Here is a 27,288-nt window from a genome sequence, read left to right as displayed (position 1 = left end):
TTTGCGGGGAAGCAAAACCAACCAAAGGCTAAAGAGTGGACATGCCAATAGATTTTGAAAATACTGCCTAGGGCTCAAAAGAAAATCTGTCCAATGGAGGCAGATATTTTACCCTCTACATGTTTAGTTTTTTTCTTCTTCCCCATTCTCTACCCTCTCTAGACCATAAGCCTCTTCCCCAATTTTACAACAAAACGAAAACAGAAAACCTCTCTTAAGCATTTTTTTATTTCTCTGTTATTTAGTTTTCTACTTTGGTACATATGAGCTGCGGTTATATTTCACACAGAAGCTGACATATCTCATTATGACACACCCCATAAAACAGAGCACATATAAATCACCTGGCACGGTTTTGCTTCACCTGGTTGTTATTGCTGAAATCTTTATTTCTAAGAGCACAAAAGGGAACATTCCTTGAATCTACAGATGAACAAGGACAGGGTAAGCAGCAGCCAGATTTGCCAGGATGAGAGAGAGGGACTAAAGACATGGACTCCCACATGGCTGTCTGCAGAGACATGAACAGTACAGATGGAGAAGACAGACAAAAATTTCAGAAAGACCAGGACAGTTCCAAACAACACTTCTGAATGACAGCCCATATATCAGACCTCTCTGGCTCGCTCAGTCCTAAGAGATTCTGACATAAACACAAAAGCCCAAGGTGGCATAATCCCGAAGCCAGCAGTGCCTACTCTTTGGCCTTAAACACTTACGTGAGTATTGTTTTATCCTGGAGCTCTAGACAGCCCCTCCCCTGGGCAGGAACACCAGCCATCCCTCTCCTTATGAGCCCCCATGTCCCCAGCCAGTCCCACAAGACCCAGCTAGGCCTTGCCAGCTCTAAAATGTCTTGCCCTCAAAGACCTGGAGATTAAAGGCGGTATCCAGAAACTTCTTCAGAGAAACCAGGTGAGTGTTCCTGTTTCCTGTGGCTGGTGCAGCTGCTGGGTCACGGCCAACGTACCTAGAGGAGAAGAGACAAGTTAAGGGTAGGTCTGGGCCTGGCCTAGCCACTAGGAATGCATCGGGTCTAATCCTGATCATCATCCCACTATAGAGATGAAGAGCCTAAGGCTCCTCCAAGACGCTAAGTGACTGGCCTAAGATCAAAGGACATTCTCTCATTCAGTTCTGGCTGCCAAACAAAGGTTTACTCTCCATACGGCAGAACTGATGGGGTCTATGATCTGTCACCAACAGTCACAAAGCCATTAAGAACTAGGGGACCCATTCCCTCAATTTCCAGTGTGGTCCACAGAAGGGCAGAAGTTCTGGCTCACACAGCAAATGGGGCAGGCAGAGCCAGAATGATGCCTCAGGCCCCCAGAGTCCCCTGGGTCCAGAGGAGGCCAGGCACAGATGGCAGGTACCCCCACACTCAGCCTCATACCATATGGGCCGTGCCCGGCTCAGGATGGTCATGAAGCGCGGGCTGATGTAGTCATAGTAGCCCATGTTCTTGTGCTCTTCCTGGCACCACACCAGTTCTGCGCCTGGGTACTTCTCTGCCTCTGTCTTGATCAAGTCGAAGGGGAATGGAGAGATCTGGGGCAGGCAAAGAGAAAACGGAGTATAGCCAGGGGACGGGGGGGTGGGTGCCATGCCAATGGCCAGCGCCCCAGGAGAGCAACCTGTGATGCCCATCCTGGCCCTGCCTGGCATGTTGCCCAGAGCCAGGGGGCTGGCGATTTGACCCTGTCCATGACTCTGACTAGGCAAGAGGTTAGGGTGCACCTGTTCCAGGCGGGTGATGGCCACTTGTTCCTCCAGGCCCTGGCTGCTCCGCTCCTTCACCAGGTCATAGTACACCTTTCCAGTGCAGAAGATGAGCCTCCGTACCTGCTCAGGAGCCTGTGCTGCAGGCCCATCCTCAGAAATCACCCGCTGGAAGCTGGTCCCTAAAGGTCCGACAGAGTATGGCAAGGGCATCAGCTCCCAGAGGTGCATCAACTTGGCCAGATCAGCTAGAGAACCAGATCCACATCCCCGCCTGCCCCAGGCTCTCCCTGGCCACTGAGACTAACCCCAAGATTGGATCTGTGGCTGCACTGGATACCTCTTGAGCCAAACCTTGGCAGGGGACAGATGACTCCCTGAAATGTCACAAGGAGAGAGGTAGACATGGGCTAGAGTCAAGGACAGAGCCCTGGGAACATGAACATTTAAGATGACAGGCTGGGGTTGGGGGGCACTGTGATGGGGACAGCTTCTGGAGGAGACAGAGAAGGTGGCATTAAATCCCCATCTGATGGCATCAATGTGTGTCCCAAACCTGCTCCCCATCCTGCATGTGCGCCAACCACCGGATCACCAAGCGAGAAGGTGAGCAGATGTCTGGGAGGCTGCTGCACATTCCTCCCTCCTCTCTCACCCCTGAAGCCAAGCCCCCATCTCAGACAGCCCTCACAGGCTCACACCACATGCCAGGCACCAGACTAAGCATACTGCAGAGAACTTCTAAGGAAGCCACCCCAATGTCCCCAAATCTCAGGTGCAGACACTGAAGCAGAGAGAAACTGGCTGCCAGTCCCCACCAGAGAGAAGCTCGCACCAGGTGTCAAGGCCAAGAGGTCCACAAGCCGATGTCAGAGCTCAGTCACCTGCGTACCCAGAGGGGGTGCCCAAACATACACGGGTAAAAACCCCTGTCCACGCTGTGGGCCCCTTCCCTGCCAGCAACTGCTGGCTTTCCTCGTAGTACCCAGGACTGTTTTCCCAGGTGGCTCTGCTCTAAGCCTCAGGGCCCCACATTATCAGCCCCTCCGCAATCCTCCCCCGGATCACAACTCAATTCTAACACTGGTCCTTCAGATATTTTATCTGACCCTCAATGCCTGAAAGCTCCTGGAGGGGCACCGGGTCCCTAAGGCCAGCAATGTCTATTTGGTTCAGGAGTAAAAAAAAAACCTGGATGAGTAAATGACGACTCTCAGTGCTCCTGTTATCCTAGGCAGACTCCTGCCAGGTCTCCCACCTCTCGGCTCCCCGAGAACAGCCAGGGAGCCCTGCTGCTTGGCTCACATGACCCAAGCCGGACCATATCTGAGGGATCCCAGGCTAGCTTCTCAACCTGGCCACAGGTGGGGACTGAGCCAGGAGCTACTACAGGGGCACAGACACAGGAGAGGACAAGGGTCCTAGAAACAGAGGGCCAGGAGCCACCAGGCCCCCCAACAGCCACCTCCCCAGCACACTTGAGCACTTACCAGATACCATCTGGTCAAAGCTGGACTTGGCCTCAGGGTGCCTCAGTAGAGATTTGGGTGTGAAGATGATCAGCTGGAAGGGAAACATGTGGCCGGCTGCCAGCTGCCCCACCTGGCCAGGGCTCTGCACCTGGGCCCAGCAGTGCTATGCTGACCAGAGCGGGCAGCTCACCGGTTTCCGGAAGGGCAGCAGGACCTGGCGACGCAGCACATGGAAGTAGTTGGCTGGTGTGGAGCAGTTGACCACAATCCAGTTGCAGTCGTAGAGCTGGCTCACTTCAAAGTCCTCAGTGAACACCTGGGAGACCAGGGTAGGGCTGGGAGGTGGCCTGCCTGTGTCACCCGTGCCCTGACCTTACCCTGGTGGGGGAGGGCCACACTTACAGGGTAGGCGTCGGAATCATCATTGCTCATCTGCAGGAACCTCTCAGGCCTTGCTGAGGAATGCTCTGGTCCCTGAAACCAAGTGCCAGACAGCACAGACTGGCCTAAGTGTCCCACAGGACAGACACCTGGCTCTGCAGGGGCCCAGGGCCCAGGGGGAAGTCTGGGTGGCTCCTTAGAGGAGCCAGAACCACAGTAAAGACCCAGGAATGTGGGAGAAGAATAGAGAGGATATCCTCAGAGGAGGGTCTGGTCAAAGCCAGCACATGTGAACCGGTAAAAAGGCCAAGGTGAGATGGTTTTTCCAGAGTGTTCTGGACTTGGCAGTTGTCATTCACTGAGTACCTGCTGTGTGCCCAGCAGAGCTCTATAGACCCCATTGACATTGTTTACTAATCTTGAAAGCAGCTCCATGGTGTAGACATTTGTTACCTCACTTCATAGATGAAGGTGAGTAGCAGCGAGATTAAGAAACAACCCCACGGTCACTAAGCCACAGGGGGCAGCCTGGAACCCATGACTGACTCCTACTCCTGCCCTCACCCATGTGGGCAGCAAGACAACACCACACCGACCTCCAGGGTGGCTCCCCGTGAGATGAGGGTGATCTGTCCCATAGCCCTAAGGACCCAGAGCTATAAGCACCCATCAGACCACACCAACCTTCCCACTCCACCCTGTGCCTTTCCAGCTACATGATCTTGGGCAGATCACTCCATTCCTTTCTTCCCGTGTGAACTGGGAAACAGGACTGACCGCCCAGTCCAGCTGCAAGAATTCCACAGGATCACACACACTGTGTAAGATGCCCAGGAAGGCCAATCCTGGCTCTGAACAGCCAACTAGTGACAACAGTAGTGATTAGTCCCTGACTGGATGACCAGTCCAGGCTGAGTAGGCCCTCAGGGACATTCATTGATTCGTAGCCCAATCATCCAGGGTGGGGAAGGCCTTTGCCCCAGGTCACAGAGCCAGGCAGAGGCTGAGCACACCCTGCTCCTAGCTGCCCCTGCAGCTGGCACAGTCCCACTCATGCCCCACCTGGTCAGGCTACAGACCCACCAAGGTGTCTCATGGGCTCTCCCCAGCCCTTCCCTCCCTCACTGGCCTGCACACCCTCCATCCTCCCTCTGTGTGGCCACTCTCAGAAGACCAGAGGACAGGCAGTACTACACAGCATTACATTCAGATCTCAGCTGCTAGCTGTGTGACTTTGGACAAGCCACTCTACTTCTCTGCCTCAGTTTCCTGTATCTGGAAAGTGGGTATACAGGACCTACTCCATTAATTTGTTGTAAGGACTGGAAGAGTTAACAGAGAGTTTTAAACAGGACCTGGCACAGAGCAAACCCTCAGACATATTGGCTACTTCTATTGCTAGTGATAGCAGTGCCATCACAGCAGCAGCAACACAGATGTATGCAGGCCCCGCTCTGAGCAGATCCATGTGTTCCAGGGGCCTGAAGGAAAACACCCCCCACCCCTGCAAGCAGCCAAAGGTCTACGCACCCTCTCCCAAGCACACCAGAGCCTTTCCGGGCCCCAGCCACCATGCAGCCCTCACCATGCCCTCCATGCCGTGGGGCAGCAGCAGTACGATGCCATTGTGCCGCACCCACTTGGCCTGGCCAGTGCTGATGAACTGGTCGATGATGCACTGGGCCGTGTTGTGGAAGTCACCAAACTGAGCCTCCCAGAGGACCAGGGCATTGGGGCTGGCCATGGCATAGCCCAACTCAAAGCCTAAACAGAAGACACAAAGAGCACACCGCATACTGTCACCAAGGGGCAATGGCTCCACTCAAACCCAGTCCTTGTTCATTCACTCTCCCTGTCCTCACCCCCTTCCCAGCAGGCCAGCAAGAGCCAGGGGACTCCCTGGGGCCCAAAGGCCAGAACCTCCCTGCCAGGGAGCTGACAATATGCTCAGAGATGCCACCCTCAGCCCTAACTTCACGTATGGCCACCTTCTAGACCAGGAGCCAAGTCCCAAGATGCCCTGGGGAGGCAGCAGGAGCCGTCTGCCAAGAATAACCCCTCAAAATATGTGCAGTACTGCTGAGGGGAAGGGGCGGGGTGGGGGCTGCTCTCTGCAGGGTCCTGCTTCTGGGAGGAGGCAGTCAGGGAGGAAACAGGCCAGCTAAAGGTCAAACCAAGGAAGAAAGAATAACAGGGGACACAGTCCTGGGAGCCCAGAGACTGGAGAGGGGCTCTGGAGATAGAGCTGCTGAGTACTGTGCAGGAGTGGTCATAGTCAAAACAATAAAACAATAGGACAGCTTGGGGTGCAAGACCCTCTCTGGTCCCCAGGCATCTCAGGGCCTGCCTGACTTGCAGGCAGAGTTCTGACCCACCCAGGACTCCATACTCTGAGAGTGAGCTGTTGCACACAGTGTAGGGGGCCTGGTCAGGCCAAAGGTGGTTCATGGGGACACACGTCCTCCGGTCAACTTCCTGGTCATGGAGAACGTGGTGCCGGTGACTGGAGAGAGACAGATAAGGAAGGGATGGAGGGCGGCGGATTACCACCTGTTCACCCAGAGCAGGTGCACCAGGTAGCAGGAGGCAGGCAAGCCTGTCACGGTGCGAGAATTCCATAGGATGGCGACACCAAGAAGGCCCTGGGAAACCAGAGCAATCCAGGGAGCCTCCCTTCCCAGTGGCAATCCCACAGGGTCAGAGAGGTGGCCCAGCAGCCCTCTGATGTCCTGACCCAAGAGCAGGGGCTGGAGATGCTGACGGGTTACCTGTGACTACCTCAGCCATATAAGGGCTCCCCAAACATGGGCCAGGGAAAGGAAGAAGAGCCAGTTACACTCCAGAGCTCTTGGGCTGATTCTGATAGACCCCAAGCACAGATGAGCTCTCAGCAATCCTGTGGGGTCAGGGATGACCAGGCTAATGCTCACCCAGGGCCGAGAGACCACTCTCACATCCTCACCTAAATGTGCCCCTCTCCACATCCTGCCCACTGAGCCGCACGTGGATGCCCTCCTTAAGCAAGGAGCCAAAGGCCATGTACTCCGCCAGGGCCCAGTCCACTGTCTGTTTCTTGGTCATGTCCGCACGGCCCCGTAGGATTCGAGAGAGGCCTGCAGGGATGAAGAGCCACCCTGAGGGACGCAGAGGCCTGCAGGACGGCCCCAGCCAGGACGGCCATAGCACCAGGGCTCTAGCCCAGCTGTGCATGTGTTCATTGTATACCCACCCCCCACCCCACCCACACACACACACACACGCAGCACAGGGCCTGGCAGGCTACAGGAGCCCCAGGGCCAGGCAGCCCTCCACCAGCACCCCCACTCCAAGAGCAGGTCTGAGCCCCCCTAACTTCCCTCCCTTGGGGAAGAAGGAGCAGGCATCACTAGGTGAGCCTCTGCCATATGCAGACACTGTATACCCTTGAGTCAGAACCATTCCTCACAGGTCTCCTGCCAGAGAGTGCTGCTGACTGTCCCCATTCTCCAGAAGAGGAGACTGAGGCTCAGGAGAGGGAACTAATTTACAAATGACCACACCCCCATAAAGATGTCTGGATCTGAGCCTTGGCACCCAGCCCAGGTGGGGCTCCTATTGACCCTACACCTGTACCAGTCCCATGTGATGTGCACACAGAGTGGGCACCCCAACACACCCGGGCCACTATGCACATTGTGGAGGAATCCCTTTGGATTCGAAGGGTCCATAGGCATCCTGTGGAGCCCTCCAGACTGCCCAACCAGGATGGCCACAGCCAAGAGGTATAGCCAGCGACCACCAACTGGCCTAGGCTCACCCAGGAGTGGCAGGCTTGCCCTCTCTTATCCATCCAGGCTACCATAGGCACCGCACTCCTGCCCTTTCCCAACATTTCAGACTCAACCGCCCCCTCCACAGAACCCTTGCTCCCCTGCCCTCCTTCTGTGTGAGCCATGGACAACCCCAGCAAAGGCACTGGGAAAATCCAAGATGCCTGGCATAAGCCTTGTGACTGGCACCCAGTAGAGAACATGGCTTCCACATCTGCCCACCCTGAAAGGAACCTGTTATTATGGGCTCTGCACAAGAGTGCAAAAGAGGCTCCAAGAGCTCAGCTGACCTGCCAGCAAGCCAGGACACAAACCAGGCTTCCCTGACCCCTGAACACCATCTCCCGCAGGGCACATGCTAGAGCCTGCACAGCAACCTCACCGGTGTGGATCTTAAAGTCCTCCAGGGGCACGGAGCTAGCCACTTCACCGATGTGGGTCAGTACGTCCTCAGGAATGCCTGTGGCTGGGCATGTCATGCTCTTGGGCTCCCCGTCCACATTAAAGAAGCCTGAGAGGGCAGAGATTCTGTGTACTTCTGTGTGGTCAGGCCTCAGATCCCCTGGTCGGCTGCCTTCCCAAGACTCAGGGGCCCCTCTCTTTCTTAACCCCACCTGCACTCAAACCCTGACTCACACTTGGGATCTGTGACACCCAATAGCCACAGCTGGGCCCCTGTGGGGGCTACTCCCTGTGCCCCAGGTCACAGCCATCTAGCTCCATCCCACGGAGGCCCTCTGAGCACCCCTCCCCCAGGCTCTCTCCACTTTGATGTGCACCTGCTTTAGCTCAGCCCTCCCCTTCCAGAAAACAGCTGGTCACACAAGCTCACAGGGTGATACCATCTCTCCTGAACCCCGACCCATCCCCACATGTAGAAATCAGTGCCCCCAGCCTCAGGAGTCTCAGGGATAGAACACTCAGCCTCTGGACTGGGCAACGACCGCCCTCACCCAGGACCACTGCAGTCCGGTCCCAGGCCCAGGCGAATCACTCTCAGTCACAGACCTCTCACTTACCGGGCCATGGGGAATCCAGCCAGTGTTTTATATGCAAGATCTTTTTATCCTTGGACCTGCCATATGCCTCCTCACAGATCCGGTCATATTTGGCTATTTCTTCCTGAAATCAGGGTGAATGCAAGGACTGACACAGTAAGCCCTGGAGAGCCAAAGGCTGTATCAACCTGGATTTGTAAGCCCTGGTGCCCTTTGCTACATTATAGAACTGTCGGCTGGCCTGCAGGGACCCTGTGGCCAGAGGCCAAAGTCTCAGAGTTAAGGGGGATCCCCCCGCTCAGCAAAGGACTTAGAGGAAGCTGAGAAAAGACTCAGAGTGCTTGCTCTCAGAGCTCCCTCAAGGCAGGAAGCCCAAGGCATCCATAAAGAACTGTGGGAACAAACCAGGCTCAGGGCTGCCTCCTGCAGGAAGCCTTCCTGGACTCCTGCCTGAGGCTGAGCTTTCCTCACATGGCAGCATTCACTATCCCACCAAGCTGTAAATGTCTTTGGTTCTCTGTCCACCTTGACAACTAGGATCTGTTGGGGACAAAGACCATAATGGCTACTTCTTGAAATCACTGCAACATCAACAACTACCCCAGGGTCCCAAGCTGTATTGGAAGCTTGTCCTAGGCAGCCACGTGGCCTGCCTGCCCACCTCAAACTCCTGCAGGGTGACTGTGCCCTCAGTAATGAGCTTGTCTGCATACTTCTTCAGCACAGGCACTTGTCTGTGGATCTGCTTGTACATGAGCGGCTGTGTGAACATGGGCTCGTCCATCTCATTGTGGCCACGCCGGCGGTAACAGACCTGCAAGGACAGCGTGGGGAGGGGCTCAGCCCCTGCCCTCAGGCAGTGCAGGCATAGTCACTGCACAGCGGGGGCACAGCAGGCATGATAGGCCCCTGAAAGCCCCCCACTACCACCTACCACTAAATGCCCCGCATCCAAGCCTGTGCACAGAATGTTCTTGGTGGCCCTAAACCCTCCATCTGGAAAGCACTCCCAGCCCTCCCTGCCAAAGATACTACAGACCTGGCCCACTTGGCACAGCAGGAACAGGTCACACACACACCCTACCACAGCCCCAAACCCACCAAGTCCACCACCACATCTTTATTGAAGGTGTTCCTCCACTCAGCTGCCACACTGCACACATATATCACGGCCTCTGGGTCATCTGCATTCACGTGGAAGATAGGTGCATTGACCACACGGGCCACATCGGTGGGATAAGGTGATGACCGGGCCATGCGAGGGTCTGTGGTGAAGCCAATCTGCAGAAGCAGGAAGAATGGACAGAGCCTCTGTAGAGCCAGACAGGTGGTACCTGCCCTGGAGACTAGTGGATCAAGGGAATGAGGGAGATCTTTGCCTCAAGCTTCATTAGGTGTGACCAGGAGGTATGTGGCACAGAAAGGGATGAGGGTAAACGGCCCCTACAGGCACAGTGGCGGGTCCTATAGTGATGGCAGCATCACCAAGGAAATCATGCCTGCTCTTGTTCTGCATGTCATACTGTGGTAGGAAGAGCGCAGGCCTGGCTCACTGCCAGCCCCAACAGCGGCTCTGTGTGTGATGCTGAGCCAAGTACTTAAATTCCCAAAGCCTTGGTTTCCTCATCTATGAAAAGGACTCATTAAATACTACCTCACAGGGTTATTCTGTGAAGATTAAATGACTTAATACAAATAAGGCAATTAACTTAGGGCTTTTTAGGCTCAGAAGAGCTATTAGTAAGCACAGCTGCCTAAAGAGCAAAGGCCTGTGACAGCTGTGTTCTAAGACTGGTTCCTACAGAACTAAAAGTAGCATCTAGTTTATGTCCAGCCTCTGTGGTAGTTACACCTGTCTTCCTCTGTCCTTACAATGTTCTCCATGGGACCTGTGTGTGCATGTGTGTGTATTTACATGTATATGTATACATACAGGCACACACCAATTTCACAGACCAGGCTGGGGAGAGAGCAGGGATCCTGCCTGAAGTCATACACTGGGGAGTGGCAAAGCAGTGGGATCAAAAACAGAATCATCTCAGGGCACCTGGGTGGCTCAGTGGGTTAAATGTCCTATTCTTGGTTTCGGCTCATGTCATGATCTCAGGATTCTGGGATGGAGCCCCACATCTGGCTCCACACTCAACAGGGAGTCTGCTGGGCCTTCTGTTCCTCCCCGCACCTTCTCTCGCATGTTCTCTCGCTTTCTCATAAATAAAATCTTTAAAAAAAAAATCTAAAAAAAAAAAACAAAAAAACACCCCAAAACCAGGATCATCTCATACTTCCCCCAAAAGTTCCTGGAATTCAGAAATGGGAGACATTGACAAAGCCCACCAGGCAGCCCAGGTCCTCACCTGGTTGTTGACGACCACATGCACAGTACCATTGGTGGTGTAAGAGGGCAGGTCACTCAGGTGGAAGGTCTCATACACCACACCTTGGCCAGCAAAGGCAGCATCCCCATGAACCAGGATGGACATGACCTGCAGGGCAGGATGTGAGGCAGGAGGAGCCTGAGCCTGTGCAGCCCAGCTCTGTGCCCTATAGTGCAAAGATCCAGGCCCTATGCCTCAGAACCCAGTCCCTCAGAACCCTGTCCTCCCAGCCCACCCCTCAGAAACCATTACTGTCTCAGAGTTCAGCCCTCAAGAGCCCATCACTCAGAAACCAGCCCTCAAAGCCAGTCCCTCTTTTACCATTCCTCAGAGCCCAGCCTTCAGATCCAGCCCCTCTGGGAGCACCCTTTAGGAACCAGATGAGTTTACCTTCTTGCCCTGGGCATCCCCTCGGTAGAACTGTTCTGCCTTTGTCTTTCCCTGCACCACGGGGTCCACAGCTTCCAGGTGGGAGGGATTGGCCACAAGGGACAAAGTGATATTTCTGTTGGTGACCCGGTTGATTCTCTCATGGTACATGCCAAGGTGATATTTGACATCTCCAGAGCCCTGAAGATTAAGGTGGGCCATGGTGAACCCACCCCTCTCACCACAGACAGGCAGACAAGTAGATATGCAAGCTCACAGTAGGGCTGGGACATTTCCCTGGATTCCGCTCCCTGAGAAGGCTGTGCTATCCCTGACCCACATCCTCTTCCTGCCCTCCCATCACCACACACAACCCCTCCTTGAGGAAGGCAGGTAGGTTCCCCTGCGCCTTGGCTCAGAGGACAGATAAGCCTCCTCATCAGAGCCCCTCCGCATTATCACCTATTGTCTTCAGCATTAATGACAGTGCAAGCAGGGAAACAGAAGGTGGTGTTAATAAGACCACGGCATGGCCTCTGGGCAAATTTTGGAGCTGAACCCCTACCTAATTCCTAACACCAAACTAACCAATAATGTATAGACGGCAGATGAAGCCACAATACAGCAGAGAAAAATATCATGTATTTTATGATCTTAGAGCAGGGAAGGCCCTTCCAAACAATGTACAGAGCTCTGAAGCTATAAAAGACAAGGCAGCTAAAATTTAACAAACTTGCCAGAGGGAAGCAAATCCATGGCAGTGTTAGGGAGGAAAAATCAAGCAGAGAAAAATATTTATAAGACGAATATAGGCAAAGGGCTAACATCCTCAATATATAAGACTCTTTAACAAATTAGTAAGACAAAGTCCCAAATCCCATAGAAAAAAATGAGCAAAAGCCATGAGAAGAATTTATAGAAAAAGAAATAGACATGGCCTAAAAACATGTGAAAAGATACTCAATTAAATTTTTGCATCAATCATATTGACAAAGACAGAGAGATTCGACAGAGTAAGGGAGGACAAGAGCCTGGGATCCTCACACATGCTGGGGGTGGGCTCACTATATCCTCAAGCTCTCTGGAGGGAAGTGAGTCTGGCCACTGCATCTCTCAGACACCATCTAACAGAGTACTCACACACGTGTGCAAAGAAACTTAGTCAGCAACGTAACACCCATCACCTGGAGAGGCAAAAACCAGAGCACATTCAAAGCTCAGGGAGCTCCCGTGTGCCGCATGAAGCAGTGACAACTCCTTAAGTGAAAATAGCAAGGTGCCAAGTGGCATCATGAGCTACTCCCCTGGCCTTTTACAAAGAAGACTGTACCGAGTAGATAGGTGTGTTTGTACCTGCATGGAACATTTCTGGAAGTACACACCTTAACACAAACAAAAACTGGCCACAGTGGAGCCTCTGAAGAGCAGGCTAGGGGTCTCATGAGGGAAACTTATTCTCATTGCATATGCTTTTTTTTTTAAACAATGCTCATACTTTTTTTTAAATAAAAAGAACTAGTAAATACTTTTTAAAAAAATATCCTTTGGCCAGGCTTTACACAGTTTACACGCATCATCTCTTTGATTCTTCACAAGCATTTTGGGGGCAGGGAGTTTCATCCCCATTTTACAGAAGAACAAACTGAGCCTTGGAGAGATGAAAGTGCCTTTAGAGCAAGTGCTATGATCTTTGATAAGCAAATGAACAGCATCTTGGGAAGATTCTGGGCTATAAGCCAACAGATGCAGATTCTAGTCCCTGCTCTGCCTTTTGTACTGGATGACCTTGGAGCAGCCATTTAATGGGATTCATTTTAACAAACCAAGCACTTTTGCTGGGGGCTGGAGCTTCGGGGATGAGGTCCCTTCTCTATCCTGCTACCAGCCTAGAGAGGAAAACAGATATACACACACGTGCAAAGGCTGGAAAAAGCCAGAAGAGTACCGAGGGAACAGGGGGACAGAGGAGGGAGTGATGCAATGGCTGCCTAGAGGACCAGGAGAGCCACCCAAGGGGAGACAAGCAGGGCTGTGCAAGAGGCAGAGAGCAGTGGAGAGAGGAAGCCTGTCTACATTCAGGCCCAGCGTGGGTGAAGGCATCAGGGGACAAGGCATGCTTAACATACATGCATACCAGCAACAGGGGTGTGAGCAGAGAACTGTTTCCTCTGCTCACCAATGAGCACAAGAAGCTATCCTGGCCTCCCCGGGCTGTTCTGGGCAAAAAATGAGTGAAGAAACCCTTCTGGGCTGGTAGACAGGACCCTGTGCAGAGTCAGGCCACACAGCTGAAGTAAATGCCTTTTAGGTCACTTCTCTCCAGGCCTCACTTTACCTAGCTGAAAGCAAGAAGGTTGGTCCAGATTACCTGACGGCTCTCTCAGCTCTCAGAGATCACAGCACTCACTCTAAAACACCTTAGTGGCCTCACACAAACACACCCATTCTCTCCCCCACTCTTCTGCATAGCCATCCACATCCAGGTCTGTTTGAGCCTAGATGCTTCTGGCCCAGCTCCTTCCTAGTTCACACCCCAAATATCTGGGACAGGGCTTGGCACTTACCTCGTCTGCTGCCTCCAGCTTGGGGTCAAATTGGCAGAAGATCTGCTCCAGGTCCTTACGGATCACATTGGCCAGCACATTCAGCCTGCCCCTGGAGCCACAGGTGGTGGGACTCTCACCTGGCACAGAGGCCACCTCCCCCATTAGGCCCCAACATCCCCACACTCCTGCCCACCTGGGTCTATCAGAATTAGCATGGGGGTCAGGGAAACCCTCCCCATACAAACCACAGGAGGCCCAACCCTCTCATCCTGTCTCAATCTACAAGGCATGTGAGTAGTTCTAGCTGGCCAGCTCCCCCAGAAACTCTGTACATCTCACTAGGACTCTGGAGGCCCTCATAAGCAGGAGCCACCCAGCCTCACTCATGGCCCTCATAAGCAGGAGCCACCCAGCCTCACTCATGGCAGGATGCACACACACCCATTCCCCCCCACCCACCCCTGCCTCCCTGTCAGACCCCATCCCCTCCCCCCCACCTCACCAGCAAAAGTTGAGCCTAACCCAGTACCTCAACCCCAATCTGCTAATGCATCACAGTCACTCATATGTGATCCCAGCTCAGCCAGCAGTGTCTTGCAGCAGAAGACGGGACTGAACTAATCCTAAGGTCAGGAGTTACCAGGGGACCTGTCCAGGGAAGCTGAGGTCTCAGGTTAGGGGTAGGAAAGCAGCCAGAGACCAGGGACTCTAGTCGAGGCCAGACTTCCCATCAGGATGCAGTTTATTCAGGGGTGGGTACCAGGCTGATCTGGGCACAGGGGAGGACTCAGCCCACCCAGCCCACCAGCAGATACTAGCCCCAGGCCTGCACACCCTCTGATCCAATCTCTAGCCCCACGTGGCCCTGTGACAGAGGGCAGCCCTCTTCCAGGTGGGCCTCTCCTACGTTCTGCAGAGGCAGAGCTAGAGGCCAAAGGAACCACATGAACAACCCTCAGTTCCTCTGGGCAAAGCCCTCCAGTCTTATACCACTCCCACCCCCAACTATGGAGACCTGGCCTAGAACAGCCCTTCAGCTCCCAGAGCCCTCCTCAGGCTGGGAGCCGGCCCAGTACCACCACACAGTCCCAGAACTACCCCTGGCTGCCCAAGGCCATCCTTCCCAAGAGATCCACTGAAGCCACGAATGTGGGATCTCTGACAACTGGGCCAGCTCTGCTTGACCCTCTAACGAGACACTGGGCATTTCTGGGCCCTCAGAGCAAGGAGCTGTAAGAGACAAATCCCAGGCTCCTGGCAGGCCAGCCCGCAGGATGGGGGCCCTCCCACACTGCATCTGGATGCCTTGACACCCCTCCTGCTAGTGCATCCAACACTGGCCCACCCGTGAGCAGATGGAAACTGTCACAGAAAATGCTGGGGCTTTGCCTCCAAGACCACTCCCGTTCCGCAGGACCCCTGGCCACCTTGTCTCTGTCCCCAGGCTGTACTCTTCACCAGTCCATGGGCTCCAGTTCAGAGGTCAATGCCCAGCTGCCAGGCCAGCCTTCTAAGTCTATCAAGGTCTCAAGAAAACGTGTAGTCAGCTTGTAGCCAGGGGGAAAAACTCTCAGCTCACCTCCAGAGACCACCCTCCTCCAGGAGATGGCATCACAAAGCCACCTGCCCAGGCCCTGTCCTCACTTCCCTGGAATGTACCCCTCCACAGGAACCTCAAGAGGCATAGTACATCCCTTTTCTGAAATATTGACCTTCCTGGGGACAGCGGCAACATGGAAAAGAGAAACTGAGTCTGAGGAAAGATGGTTAGTCCCTGCCTCCATGTGGCTTTGGGCCTAGGGCCCAGGGACTGAGAACTTTCTAGGTCATCCTACCTTTACCCCCAGATTCCACCAAAACCCCTGCTCTGATTTTCATCCCCTCCCTTCTATCTCATTCTGCTGGGCCTGGAGAACAGATAGGCTATGGAGGAGCAAGAAGGGGGCCCACCTGTGTGGCATCCCCAGGATGACATTCTCGATCCCCATTTCACTGGATTTGTCGATGATGGTCTTGAGGGCGGGAATCATGACCTCACAGCCCTCCAGGCCAAATCGCTTCTCGGAGGACCACTTCCGGGCCAGGAAGTCTTCAAATCTGCTTGGTGTGAGGAGAAGGGAAAAGACAGAGAGGCTGGGGCTCACAGGGACTATCCATGAGGACCACAGCTAGATGCCTGAGAGAGAGCAAGCTGCGAAGTCACCTCCCTTTGCACAGACAGGCCCTGCTATTAACATACAGCAACAAGGAGCATAGAAAGGCCAGAGAGGCTGGGCACCCTCCCAACCTAACCAAAGACCTCTGCCTGCACCCAAACCCAGTTATCACCCTCTCTCCCCCTTCTAATCAAACTGCTCCAACAAGCCACCTCCCGCAGCTTCCAGCTCACCATCCTGCACACACACACTGCACAGGGCTCCCTCTCCATGTCCCAGAGACCCCTTCACCATTCAACTCAAATTCCAGCCTACACCTCACCACCAGGGATCCATTCTGCACCCAGCAGCTGAGCCCCATGCTCTGCTAGGCCTCTGCAGCCCCTGTATACCCAGCTTCAGATCCCAGTGGCAGAGCCAGGTGGCACCCCACCCGTAGGCAGGCGCTGGTACACTCACTCCTAGAGACGTCTTTCTGTCCACACAGTCCCACAGCCACTTTCTGCCACTTCTGTCCCTGTGGTCATGTTCTCCTGGAACCCAGCCCTGCCCACCTACCCCCCATGCTGCTCCTACGGGCTTCCCCTAGGCCAGGGGATGAGACCCCCTCCGGGCTTCCCCTAGGCCAGGGGATGAGACCCCCTCCAGTCCCAATTTCCCCTGCCAGTGATCCTAGTTTCAGGAACTAGATGTCCTGGGATATTCTAGACAGCCCTGGAGCAGACCCTGCTACCACTCCAGCCATCCGGGGTGGGGTGGTGCTGAGGGCCTGACCTCATGGAGCGCACCAGCCGGGCCAGCAGCGTCCGCTTCTCCTCACTGGAGAACTGCATCACACCAGGGGTCTCGAATTTCTTCCGGATCCACTGGCACTGCTCCACGTCATTGATGAACATGAACTCCAGGCCGATATGCTGGCAGTAGGTGCTCTGAGGGAACAGGTAGGGACTCCACCAGGAGCCAGGAAGAGGGAAAACTGTCCTGGCATCTGGAACACAAAAGCAGAACCCTCCTTCCCTCTAGCACACTCCAGAGTGCCAGCAGGTGTGCCTTACATGCCTGCCTGTGCTTACCTCCAGGCGCCGAATGATCTCCCGCAGAGAGAGGGTGTGTTCAGATCCCCCAATGAAGGTGGTGGTGGGCAGCTGGAACTCCTTATCTAGGTCAGCCTCCCGCAGGTCATAGAAGGCTGAGGCGGCACACACGACCGCAGCAGCAGAGGGGAGAGAAAGGGCTCAGGCCCCAGGGGGTGCCCAGCAGTACCCCGGACCTCCTAACAATGCCCCCAGCACCCTCCCACCAGCCTACAGCTGGAACAGGGAGACAGGGAAAGTAAAAGTCAGAGCCCAGCCTGTACCACAAGGTGGGGCTTGGACAAGTCTCTCGAGCTTACGGAGCCTAGTGCACCAGCTAGGGAAGAAGGGGAGACATCACAGTGAGGCAGATGGGCAAAGGTCAGAGGAAAGCCTCTAGGGCTGACTGATGGGCCCCAGGCCTCAGACACATGTCAGTCCCAGAGCCCCTCACCCAGCCACAGGCACCAGCTGGCTCTGGTGCTGCCAAAACAAGAGCTCTCACCCAATTTATCAATGGTTGTGATTAAGTCTGAGGGCACAAAGGAGTCCAGGTCTGCATCCAGAATGCCCAGCGGGTCCAGCTGGGCCACATGGTGGCCCCGAATCTGGGAGAAAGGGAAAGAGGTCAGGGCCAGGCTGAAACACAGATAGACAAATACTCCCCGAAAGCCAAGTTCTGGGCCCTGGCCTCTCATTTCCCACTTCAGAATTCCAACTTTCCACATGTCTACAGTACCAGCCACTGCACAGTTGCCTATACCATAACCACTAAGTTGGCAGGAGCTCAATTCTCTTTAAAAGTACAACATGCAGGGATCCCTGGGTGGCGCAGTGGCTTAGCGCCTGCCTTTGGCCCAGGGCGCGATCCTGGAGACCTGGGATCGAATCCCACGTCAGGCTCCCAGTGCATGGAGCCTGCTTCTCCCTCTGCCTGTGTCTCTGCCTCTCTCTCTCTCTCTCTGTGACTATCATAAATAAATAAAAATTAAAAAAAAATTAAAAAAAAAAAAAGTACAACATGCAGCTTTCAGAAATAAGGATGCACACACCAAAGTATTAACTACAGTATAATTGGCAGTCATAAAATTCTAGAAACTTCCCAAATGTCCATCAATAGAAGACCGGAATATGGATATGGGAAATCCACACAGGGGAGTACAAAGAACTGTTAAGAATAAAAAAAATCCCTATCCGCTGCTGTGCAGTAGTCCCCACAAAACAGTCCCCCCCAAAACAGTGTTAAGCAAAATAGCAAACTGTAGAAGAGTATGTGTGACAAACTATCCATTATCTAAGAAAGAGGAGATTCAAATAAATACATGCATTTGCATATATTCATATACACACAAATAAATATATGCATTAGAAAAATACATCATAAACAAGAAAAAGTATTATCTGTGGAAAAAGAACAAAACAGGGTATAATGCCAGAGATAGAAGCTAGACTTTTAAGAATACATTTTGCTTTGAAGATTTGATTTTGGAATCTTGTAAATATTTTATATCACTATCAAGCAAAATTAAGTTTCAAAAATTAAAATAAAACAAATGAATTCATACATTCATTTGATCACAGTACTACCCAAATGAATAACAGAATATCAAAAAATAAAATAAAATAACAGAATATCCCCAAAAGACAAATAGAACTCCAGGAAAAAAATATTATAAATTCATTTCTATTACCAATCAGTAGTGGTAGTATTAGAATTATACTGTAAAGCTATAGTATGTAGACTGTGGGAAAATCAAGTAAGTCATTGTACTGATGTCTTCGGGAATCTCTACTTTTGGCATCTTTAAAAGATGACAATGACATTGAGATTAATGAGGTCAAGGGATCCCTGGGTGGCTCAGTGGTTTAGCACTTGCCTTCGGCCCAGGGAGTACCAGGATCGAGTCCCATGTCAGGCTCCCTGCATGGAGCCTGCTTCTCCTTCTGCCTGTGTCTCTGCCTCCCTCTCGGTGTCTCTCATGAATAAATAAATGAAATCAAATAAATAAATAAATAAATAAGATCAAGAACAAACCCTAAGTCTTGCATCTGAAGTACGTGGAAGCATCAGTATAAACCCATAAATGTGTTATCTTTAAAAAAAAAAAACATATTTCCCAGCTCTAACCACTGAAAGAGCCCAGAAGTCCTGATCAGACCATAGCAGTGACTCTTCCAGCACTCCTTGAGGAACTGGTTGGTCCAGATATGTACAAGATGAGCTCAGAGCATCTTGTCATACCAGATAGCAAAGGGGTGCTCAAACACTGCGGGGGCAAGGAATAAGGACACATTTGGACAATGAGAAGGACGGTATCTGTAACAGATGAAAAATCATCAAATAGGTTTAAATTCATCCATTCATATCATACTAAATAGGAAGAAAAGTCTTCATTGACCATCTTTGGAGGGGACTAGGGAACCACACCACACTTCTGAAAATCAGTCAATAAAAAGGAAAATCAAGCACTGATCCTGCCTTTCCTACACAATTTACACCAGGATAAATGGAGTTAACAAAGTGAGCTTTTCAAAAAAACAAAAAACAAAAACAAAAAAAAAGTGAGCTTTTCCTGATAGAAGTATTTCAGATAATAAAGAAAGAGAGGTAGAAATAGAATACTGTCACCATTTTTACCACTCTTAATGAATTAATGTGTCCAGGAAATAATCATCCAGAGCTGCTAGCTGCTAACCATCACCCCTAGGAAGCTGATTATGAAACAAAAAAAATCAAATCTATGGTGGATAAAGCTTCTAGATGTAAATTACCAATTTACAGAAATTAAATGGGACAAAGGAACAGATGAAGACACCACGGGGATGCAATCAGCAAAATCCAGACTCAGGAAAACTCTACACCACAAAACAACCTGTTTTTTTCCACAAACATACACACATACAGACACACACACACAGAGAAATCTGTAACATACAAGAGACTTAAGACCTGGATCAACTTATCACAACCTGTGGCTTTATTTGGATCCTGATTCAAACAGGCAGTAAAATTATAAGGCAAACAGGTAAACATGAACACCAACTGGTTGTCTGATGACCTTAAGGATTACTGCTAACATTCCCACATGTGACAGTGCTCTTACGGCACATTTTTAAAGAGCCTTTATCTACAGAAATACATGCTAAAAAGTTCGATGAATGAAATACTATGTCTGGGATTTGCTTCAAAATAATCAGTGGCCAACAGGTAAGGGATGGAGGTGGTAATAAATGAATCAAGACTGGCCCCACGGGTGTTGGGATTTGCTGCACAACTCTTCTACCTCTTATGTGTCTATAACAATAAGTGTGAGGATTTTTCAGTACTGTGTGTAGATGAGTTAAACAAGAACTCTTGCTCCTACAGGGCTGCAAGGAGCCGCAGCCTGCCTGGTGAGAGCTTATTCACATCAGGCACAACCTTTGGCAGATTTTTACCCTACAGATCCACAGGAACATGCCTGAATCCAGACACTAGCCCACTCTAAGGACTCTCTGGTGCTTCATGTTGGCTAAAGAACTAAATAGCAGCCGAAGAGCTGAGAACCGTGGGACAAGGCCCTCAGGCAGCACCATGAATGTTACCTTTATTTAACATGGAGTTTTATGTTCTTTGTTCTTGGTTTTCAAAGTAAATTGTTGGATCATTTTTCTGACTCAGCCACCAAGAAAAATTACTACTGTTTGCTTGCAGGTGGCCCACAAATCACTGGTCCTCAGGCCAGTAAGGAAGCCCAGTCTGCTCACCTTCTCTCATCCACCCCAGCATAATTGGTCCCCAGAAAGTACAGCTGCCACCCAAAGAGTGCCTCATTCAGAGGCAAGGCATTGTTTCCATTTGCTAAGGCCTCCCCCAGACCCCATACTCCCACAGGCTCCTGCTGTGGCTTGCTGCTTGGTCCTATGGAGTCTCTGCCAAGAGCCCTGGAATGCCCTGCATTCTGTCTGACAAGTTTCTCTTACAAAATACTTTCTGCCACTGATTCCCAGAGAGATCCCAAACGATTACACTTGTTATGAAGGGAACACCCAGAAAAGCCTTCCAATTAGTCCTGTTCAGTCAAGACCAAGAAGGCAACTTCATCAAGATGCTCTGTCAGAGCAGGGGCCCAGCCTGGAGACCCAGCAGGGGAAGAGCCTAAGTCTCCAGAACAGAGCAGCTGGTAGAGAAAGAGCTGTTTACTGAACTATCCACTAATTCATTCCGTAAACCCTAATTAAGCACCTGCTATGTATCAGTCCCAGTCCTCTTGGAACGCTTAGTCAAGAAGAGATAACAGACATTAACAAAGGTCAATCTACTCAATTTTCATCCAACATTTACTGAAATCGATTATTTAGTACTCCTCTAGATGCTTGGAGCATAGTGGTGTGTGAGACAGACAGCACTCGGTGAGAAAGACCACAGACAAACAAAATACCAACATGTACACAAAAATACCAGGGGGCAGTTAGTGATATGAACAGTTATGTGACAAGTAAGAGGAGAAGCAAGAGCCACCCATGGAGGACTTAGAGAAGGGCTGAGCCAGATCCCTTCCCATCAGCACCTGGCTGCATGCCAGAAGACATTTCAGCCTACAAGCCCAGGCCCTGCCAGCCACTCACCTGGTAGGCCCGGATCAGGGACTGCACAGCCAGGTGGTCCTCTACCAGCTTGCTGGTCTCAGTCCGGCTCGACACTGCTGGCCTGGTCTCGGGGAACGGTGGCTGAGCCGGGTCACAGGTGGCTTCCTCATTGGCTTTTCGGAAGAAGCTGTCCCAGGACTGGGCAGAGGCAGAAGCAAGAAAACAGTCAGCAAGTCAGGGCCTGAGGGGAGGAGGAGGTGGTCCTGCCCAGGGGGTCCCAGTGGGTACTGGGTGTTCCTTCACCACTACAGCTCTTAGGACCTGCCCAGGCCCCTGCCGAGATCTCTTACAACCAGCCCAGGACACCCAACCCCAAGCCTAGATCTCTTCAGTTCCCAGCTTTGAAGGGTTTTGGGGGAAGGCTCTAACTTGTGACCCAGGGGCTTCAGCTGTGAACCGGGCTTCTACCCTAGGGGAAACATGCCCTCAAACACATGAGGGAGACGTTGCTTTTGTGTAAATGGGGGAACTGAGTTATGTTTGCAACAAATTTACCTAAAGAAACTCTGAACAGATACAGAAGAAACTAAGAAAAAACTGGAGGACAGGCAGGTGGGAGCTGAGCAGATAGGAGATGGATTGGGAGGGAGATGTTTTACTGTGTAACTCCACATTCTGTTTTTGAATCATGTTATCACTTTCCTCTGAGAGTGAGTGAAGAAGGTGAGGGCAGCTTCATTTCTCACTTTTTGCCCCGTCATCTGATTTATTTATTTTTTTTTATTTTTTATTTTTTTTACCATCAGCAGGCATTTATTTTATCAGCTCAGTATGTATATAAACACTTATGCCCCGAACTACATAACAAAGAGCCACCTGGAAGCAGCACAGCATGAAAAAGCGGGCAGGGGCAAGTCTGAGACCAAGTGCAGGAGCAGGACATGATTAGGGCTTCTCGGGCCAGGCCACCACCCACTGGCTGGTTCAGCAACAAGAAAGCAAGAGGCTCTCTTCACCCACAATGAGGACAAGGCTTTTATAAATAGGGACGATGGAGGACCTGAGAAAAGAAACCTGTCCAAGATCACATAGCAGGCAAGCTACTTCTCTCTACTCGCCCTCCACAGCCTGGCTCCAAGAGGTAGGGAGGAGGCGCCAACCTTGTGGACACTCTGGGGATTTTCCAACCAGGCGAAGTACATCTCCTCCATGTAACTGGAGCTGCCTCCACGTTTGCCACTTGGGAAGGTGGCCGGTGGCCCAGATGACCTGCTGGGCCGGTTGAACATCTGGACATCGTGTGGGGCCAGGAGCCTCGAGGCCCGTGCTCCAAGCCAGGATGGCAACAGCCTCAGCTGACTCATTCTGGACACAGGCAGAGAGAAGAAATGTAAATCATGGGACCAGAACAAAGGCTCTGGAAGCCACTATTCCCTCATTTGGCATTTGCTGGTTCTACTGGGCAGGTGGCCCGGAGCTAGACACTGATGAGACAGAGGAGAATGGGACAGTCGGCTAGCCCTCCCAGGGTCACTGCCTAAGTGGGAGATCCCAGCTCAGGAAACTTCAGCAACAGCTATTTAGCATCCCTGAGCTCCCTTCCTGCTGTGCCCCACCACCCCAGCCCACACTCCTTCTCTGCTGTCTCCCTAAGCCTGATCTAGAGACAAGTACCACCCAGGCCCTGCCTCGGGCAGCATTCAGCCTAGGTGCTGGAGCCCACCCGGAAGGTCACAGGGCACGTGGAGGCAGTATACCCAAGAAAGAGTGGGCCACACAGCTGGCCACCACAAGACTCAGGCCACAGTCCTCCAGGGGCTGGGATGTGCTGTGCCTGGTCAAGAAAAAGCCTGAAGAAAGGGTCTGACTGAGCTGCACTATCTCAGGAGTCCTACGGCACTGCTGGGTTTCTGGTCACTGTGACCAGAAATGACCACTGACTTCCTCTGACTGCAAAACCAGCACAAAGCACTCTCCCAGGCCAGAAAGCCAATGACACAGGCCTCAATGAGCCCACTTCACCGTAGGGAAGACAGAGGCCCAGAGAAGGGAAGGGCACTGGGGAACAGTGAGAGGCAGACCAGAAGCCTAGCCCCATGCCCAGCCCAGCCCCCTCAGCTCCCAGCTGGAGCTACCCTCTCTTGCTCCACGACCCTCCCCAGAGTTTACACTCAGAACCAACAATACTCAGGACAACCAACAGCTCAGGGGGGTACATCCAGACTGGAAGCCCACCCAGGCTGGAGGGGAACAAAAACCTGTAGCTCATCTCACCCCCATCATGTCACCTGCCCTTGGCCAGGGAAAATTTCTGAATGACCAGTTTTAAATACTGCTTCCTCCTCCCCATTCCCCTCCCACCCCCGCCCCACCAGAGGACAGGTTCTGAGAACCTCCTCGAATCCTGGCAAGCCCTGGGGCTCCCTATCCAGGCAAGATGGGGGTTGACAGGGCCCACTAAGGCCACCTCCTCCTACACAGGATTTGTAAAGTAGGACCTCTGTGCCCCTACCCCCAGTCACACAACTAGGAGCAGAGCCCCCTCCTCTGCTCCAGCCCAGCTCTGCCTGGACACAGAATAGCTTCCACTGAATCCTCATTAACGCCCTTCTGCCCAGAGAATCCCAGTATAAGTGGGGTGCGCACCAGAGCCAACCCACCAGAGGCCATGCAAGCAGGAGCATATGTCCCCTGGTACAACTCAGCCCTAGAAAACATGTCCTCTGGGGTATAAAGGGTTTCCAGGTCCCACCTGGCCCTGAGCCAACGCCCCTAGACAGGGTCCCCGACCCTACCCATGCCCTTTAGCTCAACCAAGTCACCGGAACTATCTGTCTGGCCTCCTACAAGCCCTTCCAGCCTGCCTCCTCTCCTCTCCCTCCAAACTCACATGAGGCAAAGAGAAGGAGGTAGTCTTCTCAAAGGAGGAAAGTAGGCTCCTCAGCGCAATCAGCAGGAAGTCTAAAGAGAGTAAAATTAAAAAGCAAAAATATAGTGCAGTGAAGGGAGGAAGAGCGTGGGTTCTGTTGGAACCTAAGCTCACAATGCCCCAAGTTTCCCACATGCTCAACCCCTGAAGCTTCCGGCTGCAAGCCGAGCCCCACCAGCCGATGATTCCAGGCTCCACAGCAAGGGCCTCTAGGGGCTGGATCTCCCTAGAAGGGTGCCCCAGCTCTGAGGTCAGAGTACAGGGTCCCAACCCCTGCTCTACCTCTGACTGTTCTAGGCAAATATAAGTATACGGCTGACCTCGACCATATGGCCATAAGAGAGACAAAGGATATACTGGCCTAGAACATCAGAAGACTCTGAACAAGCCAGGGAGCTCTATCATCCCCATTCTAAAGCAAAGGAAATCAGACATCAAGACCGTCCATTGAGAGAATAAAAATAGGAGCACACAGTCTGTGAGCAATGATTCTGCAGTAGACATTATGTTCATTTAACCCTCTCCACAATCTTATGTGGTAGGCACTTAGAGTAGCCCAGTATAAAAAGGAAGAGAGACGAAGCTGGTGACAGGGCTCTGGGTGGCTCCAGAACCTGTGCCCTCCTCACTGTAGAGTCAAGATGTAAACCTAGTCTTTCCTTAACAACATGCACTTTCCAATAGACGCAACCACCCTCACAGGGGAATGGGATAGCTCAGGGTGGCAGTGAGAAAACCTGGCTCTGTCCAGAGCAGTCTAGTACAGGAACACTGTGTTTTACAAACACTGAATGATCTGGAGCGGCTGCTGGACACTGCTGTGGGCTTCACCCTGCCCCTGGTAGGAGGGCAGCCGGTTAGCCACCCCTGCTCCCATTCCAGCAGGGCTTGAGAATCCAGGAGCCCTGGATGGGTGGAAACAGAACCAACCTCAGCCAGGCCCCAGCCAGCCCTGCCAAGTCCTGGCCACACAAGGAAAGACAGCAGTAAAGAGTTAGTCAGGCATCCTATGAACCACCTGCCCAGCCCAGTCCCTAGTGGACTAACAGGTAGGTTGCTCTGGGCAGCTCTTAGAAGTCTCCCCTCTAGGGACAATGAGAGTACCATCCCCACCACCACTCCCACAACCAGATCAACTGCAGACATGCTGTCCAGGAAGCCTCCCATATACAAGGCCCTGTCTGGGCTGCCCCAGTGAGGATTGCTCTACAGCATGTCCATTGTAGAGGTCAGTTAACCGAGGTCCAAAAAGAGGCAGGGCCCTCCTCAAGACCTTGAGGCCAGGCAGCAATGAAGGCTGGACTTACACTGCTACAGGCCTACTCTGGTCCCACATTCTGAGAACTGAGTTGACTTTTCTCGGGAATAAACCCAACTCTAGTTTGCTGAACCCAAGAGACAGCAGACTCCAAGGAAAAGAGCAGAGCAGGGAGGGGCGTGCTTATTGCACTGGCAGAGAGGCCTAGGGCCTGAGCTCAAGCCCAGAGGTTAATAAAAGTAAAAAGGTAGTCGGGTCCTGTTCCAAGCGGCTAGTGTAGTGCGTGTGTGGGGAGGACTTGCAGAGCAGGGGCTGCAAGGGCAGGCTTGGGCCCCTTGGGGAAGGGGCTATCGGAGTGAGGCCCTTGGAGTCCAGCTTATGCCCGCTGCACCCCACTGCACCTTCTCCTCTCCTCTAACATCTCCCTGGGGCTGGGAGAAGCACCTCCCAGGCTGACTGCAACCTCGGGTCCATCCTGCCTCTCCCACGGCCTCAGTTTCCTCATCTTGGTTAAAGCAGTCTATAAGGGCATTGCCCCCAAGAGGTTCTGAGACTTGGAAACGTATTGGGTGTCCCGCCAGGCACGTAACGCTGGACGCCCCCATCCCCAGCTCCACGGCAGTCCAGTCCCAGTCGGGCGGTCCACGGGTCGCCTCCTTGAGAGGGCGAGGGGCAGAGCCCGCACACACCCCCGCCCCGCGCCCGCCCCCGCCCCCGCCCCACGGCCACTAGAGGCCTCCTGGGCAGTCTGTAGTCTTCGCTGACGCCTGAAATCCCACCGTCCACGAGACGCGCCTTCACGCACAACACTGCATTCACCCAACACGCGCGAAGGGCTGGGGGTCCCCCAGGGCCGCAGCCGAACAAGGGCGGGGCCAAGGTCACGCTCACTTGCCCTCCCGGCCCCCCCGACCCGGCCGGCTGAGGACCCCGGGTAGCGGCTCCCGGGACCCGAGAGCAGAGGGCCGCCGCCGTGACGGCAGGGCAGGAGGTGCGCGGACCCGAGTGGCGAGGCCGCCGCGCTCACCGGGCCGGCGGGTCCGCGCAGCAGCGCAGTCCGGGAGGCCGCAGGTCAGGGGCCGCGCGCAGGGGGTGCGCGGCTCGCCCAGCCCGGTACCCGGGTCACGTGACGCGGCGGCGCCGGCCGCTCCGGAGCGCGCGCCCCGGAGACCCCGCGCGTCGTGACGTGTCCGTGTACGCCCCGCCCCGCCCCGCCCCGCCGCGCCCCGCCCCGCCCCGCGACCCGCCGGCGCTGTCCGCGGTGCTGACCGCCGTGCTGACCGCGGTGCTGACCGCCCAGGCCGCCCAAGCCTCTGGGGCCTGCAAAGAGTGAAGATCCCAAAGACCGCCGGACCACACAACTGCGTATGGCCGGGACACCTGCTATACTGCTGAGCCCCTGAATCCCAGTGTCCAAAAACGAACACTAAGGAAAACGTACCAGAAAATGACGAGCCATTTGTGTGCGTGGGAGGATAGTTTCCGTTTTACTTCCTGTAAAACTGCACGCTACTAAAACGATCATTGTCTTAGAGTTGTTTTGAAAAGTCGAGATAATCCATAGAAAGTGCTTATCACAAAGCCTGATACACATTTTACCCTTCTCCCTATTGCCACAAACAATGCTT

General features: G+C 53.0%; 1 protein-coding gene across 5 annotated transcripts; it reads right to left on the bottom strand.

The window, feature by feature from the left end:
- Positions 1–210: 210 nt before the first annotated feature.
- OGDHL (oxoglutarate dehydrogenase L) lies at positions 211–26,818 on the bottom strand. Of its 5 annotated transcripts, none has more exons than XM_072806330.1 (25): positions 26,688–26,818; positions 24,364–24,434; positions 22,634–22,838; positions 21,513–21,671; positions 17,410–17,512; positions 16,905–17,020; positions 16,606–16,760; positions 15,626–15,772; positions 13,694–13,784; positions 11,151–11,330; positions 10,740–10,868; positions 9,484–9,693; positions 9,044–9,196; positions 8,404–8,506; positions 7,767–7,895; positions 6,538–6,688; positions 5,951–6,078; positions 5,161–5,339; positions 3,597–3,668; positions 3,385–3,510; positions 3,213–3,285; positions 2,031–2,099; positions 1,741–1,904; positions 1,397–1,551; positions 211–970 (listed from the first exon to the last, which is right to left on the bottom strand). In XM_072806330.1, the coding sequence occupies exons 3-25, from the start codon at positions 22,835–22,837 to the stop codon at positions 847–849; spliced, it is 3,120 nt and encodes a 1,039-aa protein (XP_072662431.1). In that variant the 5' UTR covers position 22,838; positions 24,364–24,434; positions 26,688–26,818; the 3' UTR covers positions 211–846. The 5 variants fall into 5 exon arrangements, with proteins under 5 accessions (XP_072662431.1, XP_072662433.1, XP_072662434.1 ...); XM_072806332.1 differs by having other exon boundaries at positions 9,484–9,663; XM_072806333.1 differs by lacking the exon at positions 2,031–2,099.
- Positions 26,819–27,288: the final 470 nt, after the last annotated feature.

This window comes from Canis lupus, chromosome 29, assembly GCF_048164855.1.
Source record: "Canis lupus baileyi chromosome 29, mCanLup2.hap1, whole genome shotgun sequence".
NCBI classification, from domain to species: Eukaryota; Metazoa; Chordata; class Mammalia; order Carnivora; family Canidae; genus Canis; species Canis lupus.
Note: the sequence above shows the minus strand (reverse complement) of the source record. Positions and strands in the feature narration are given on the sequence as shown.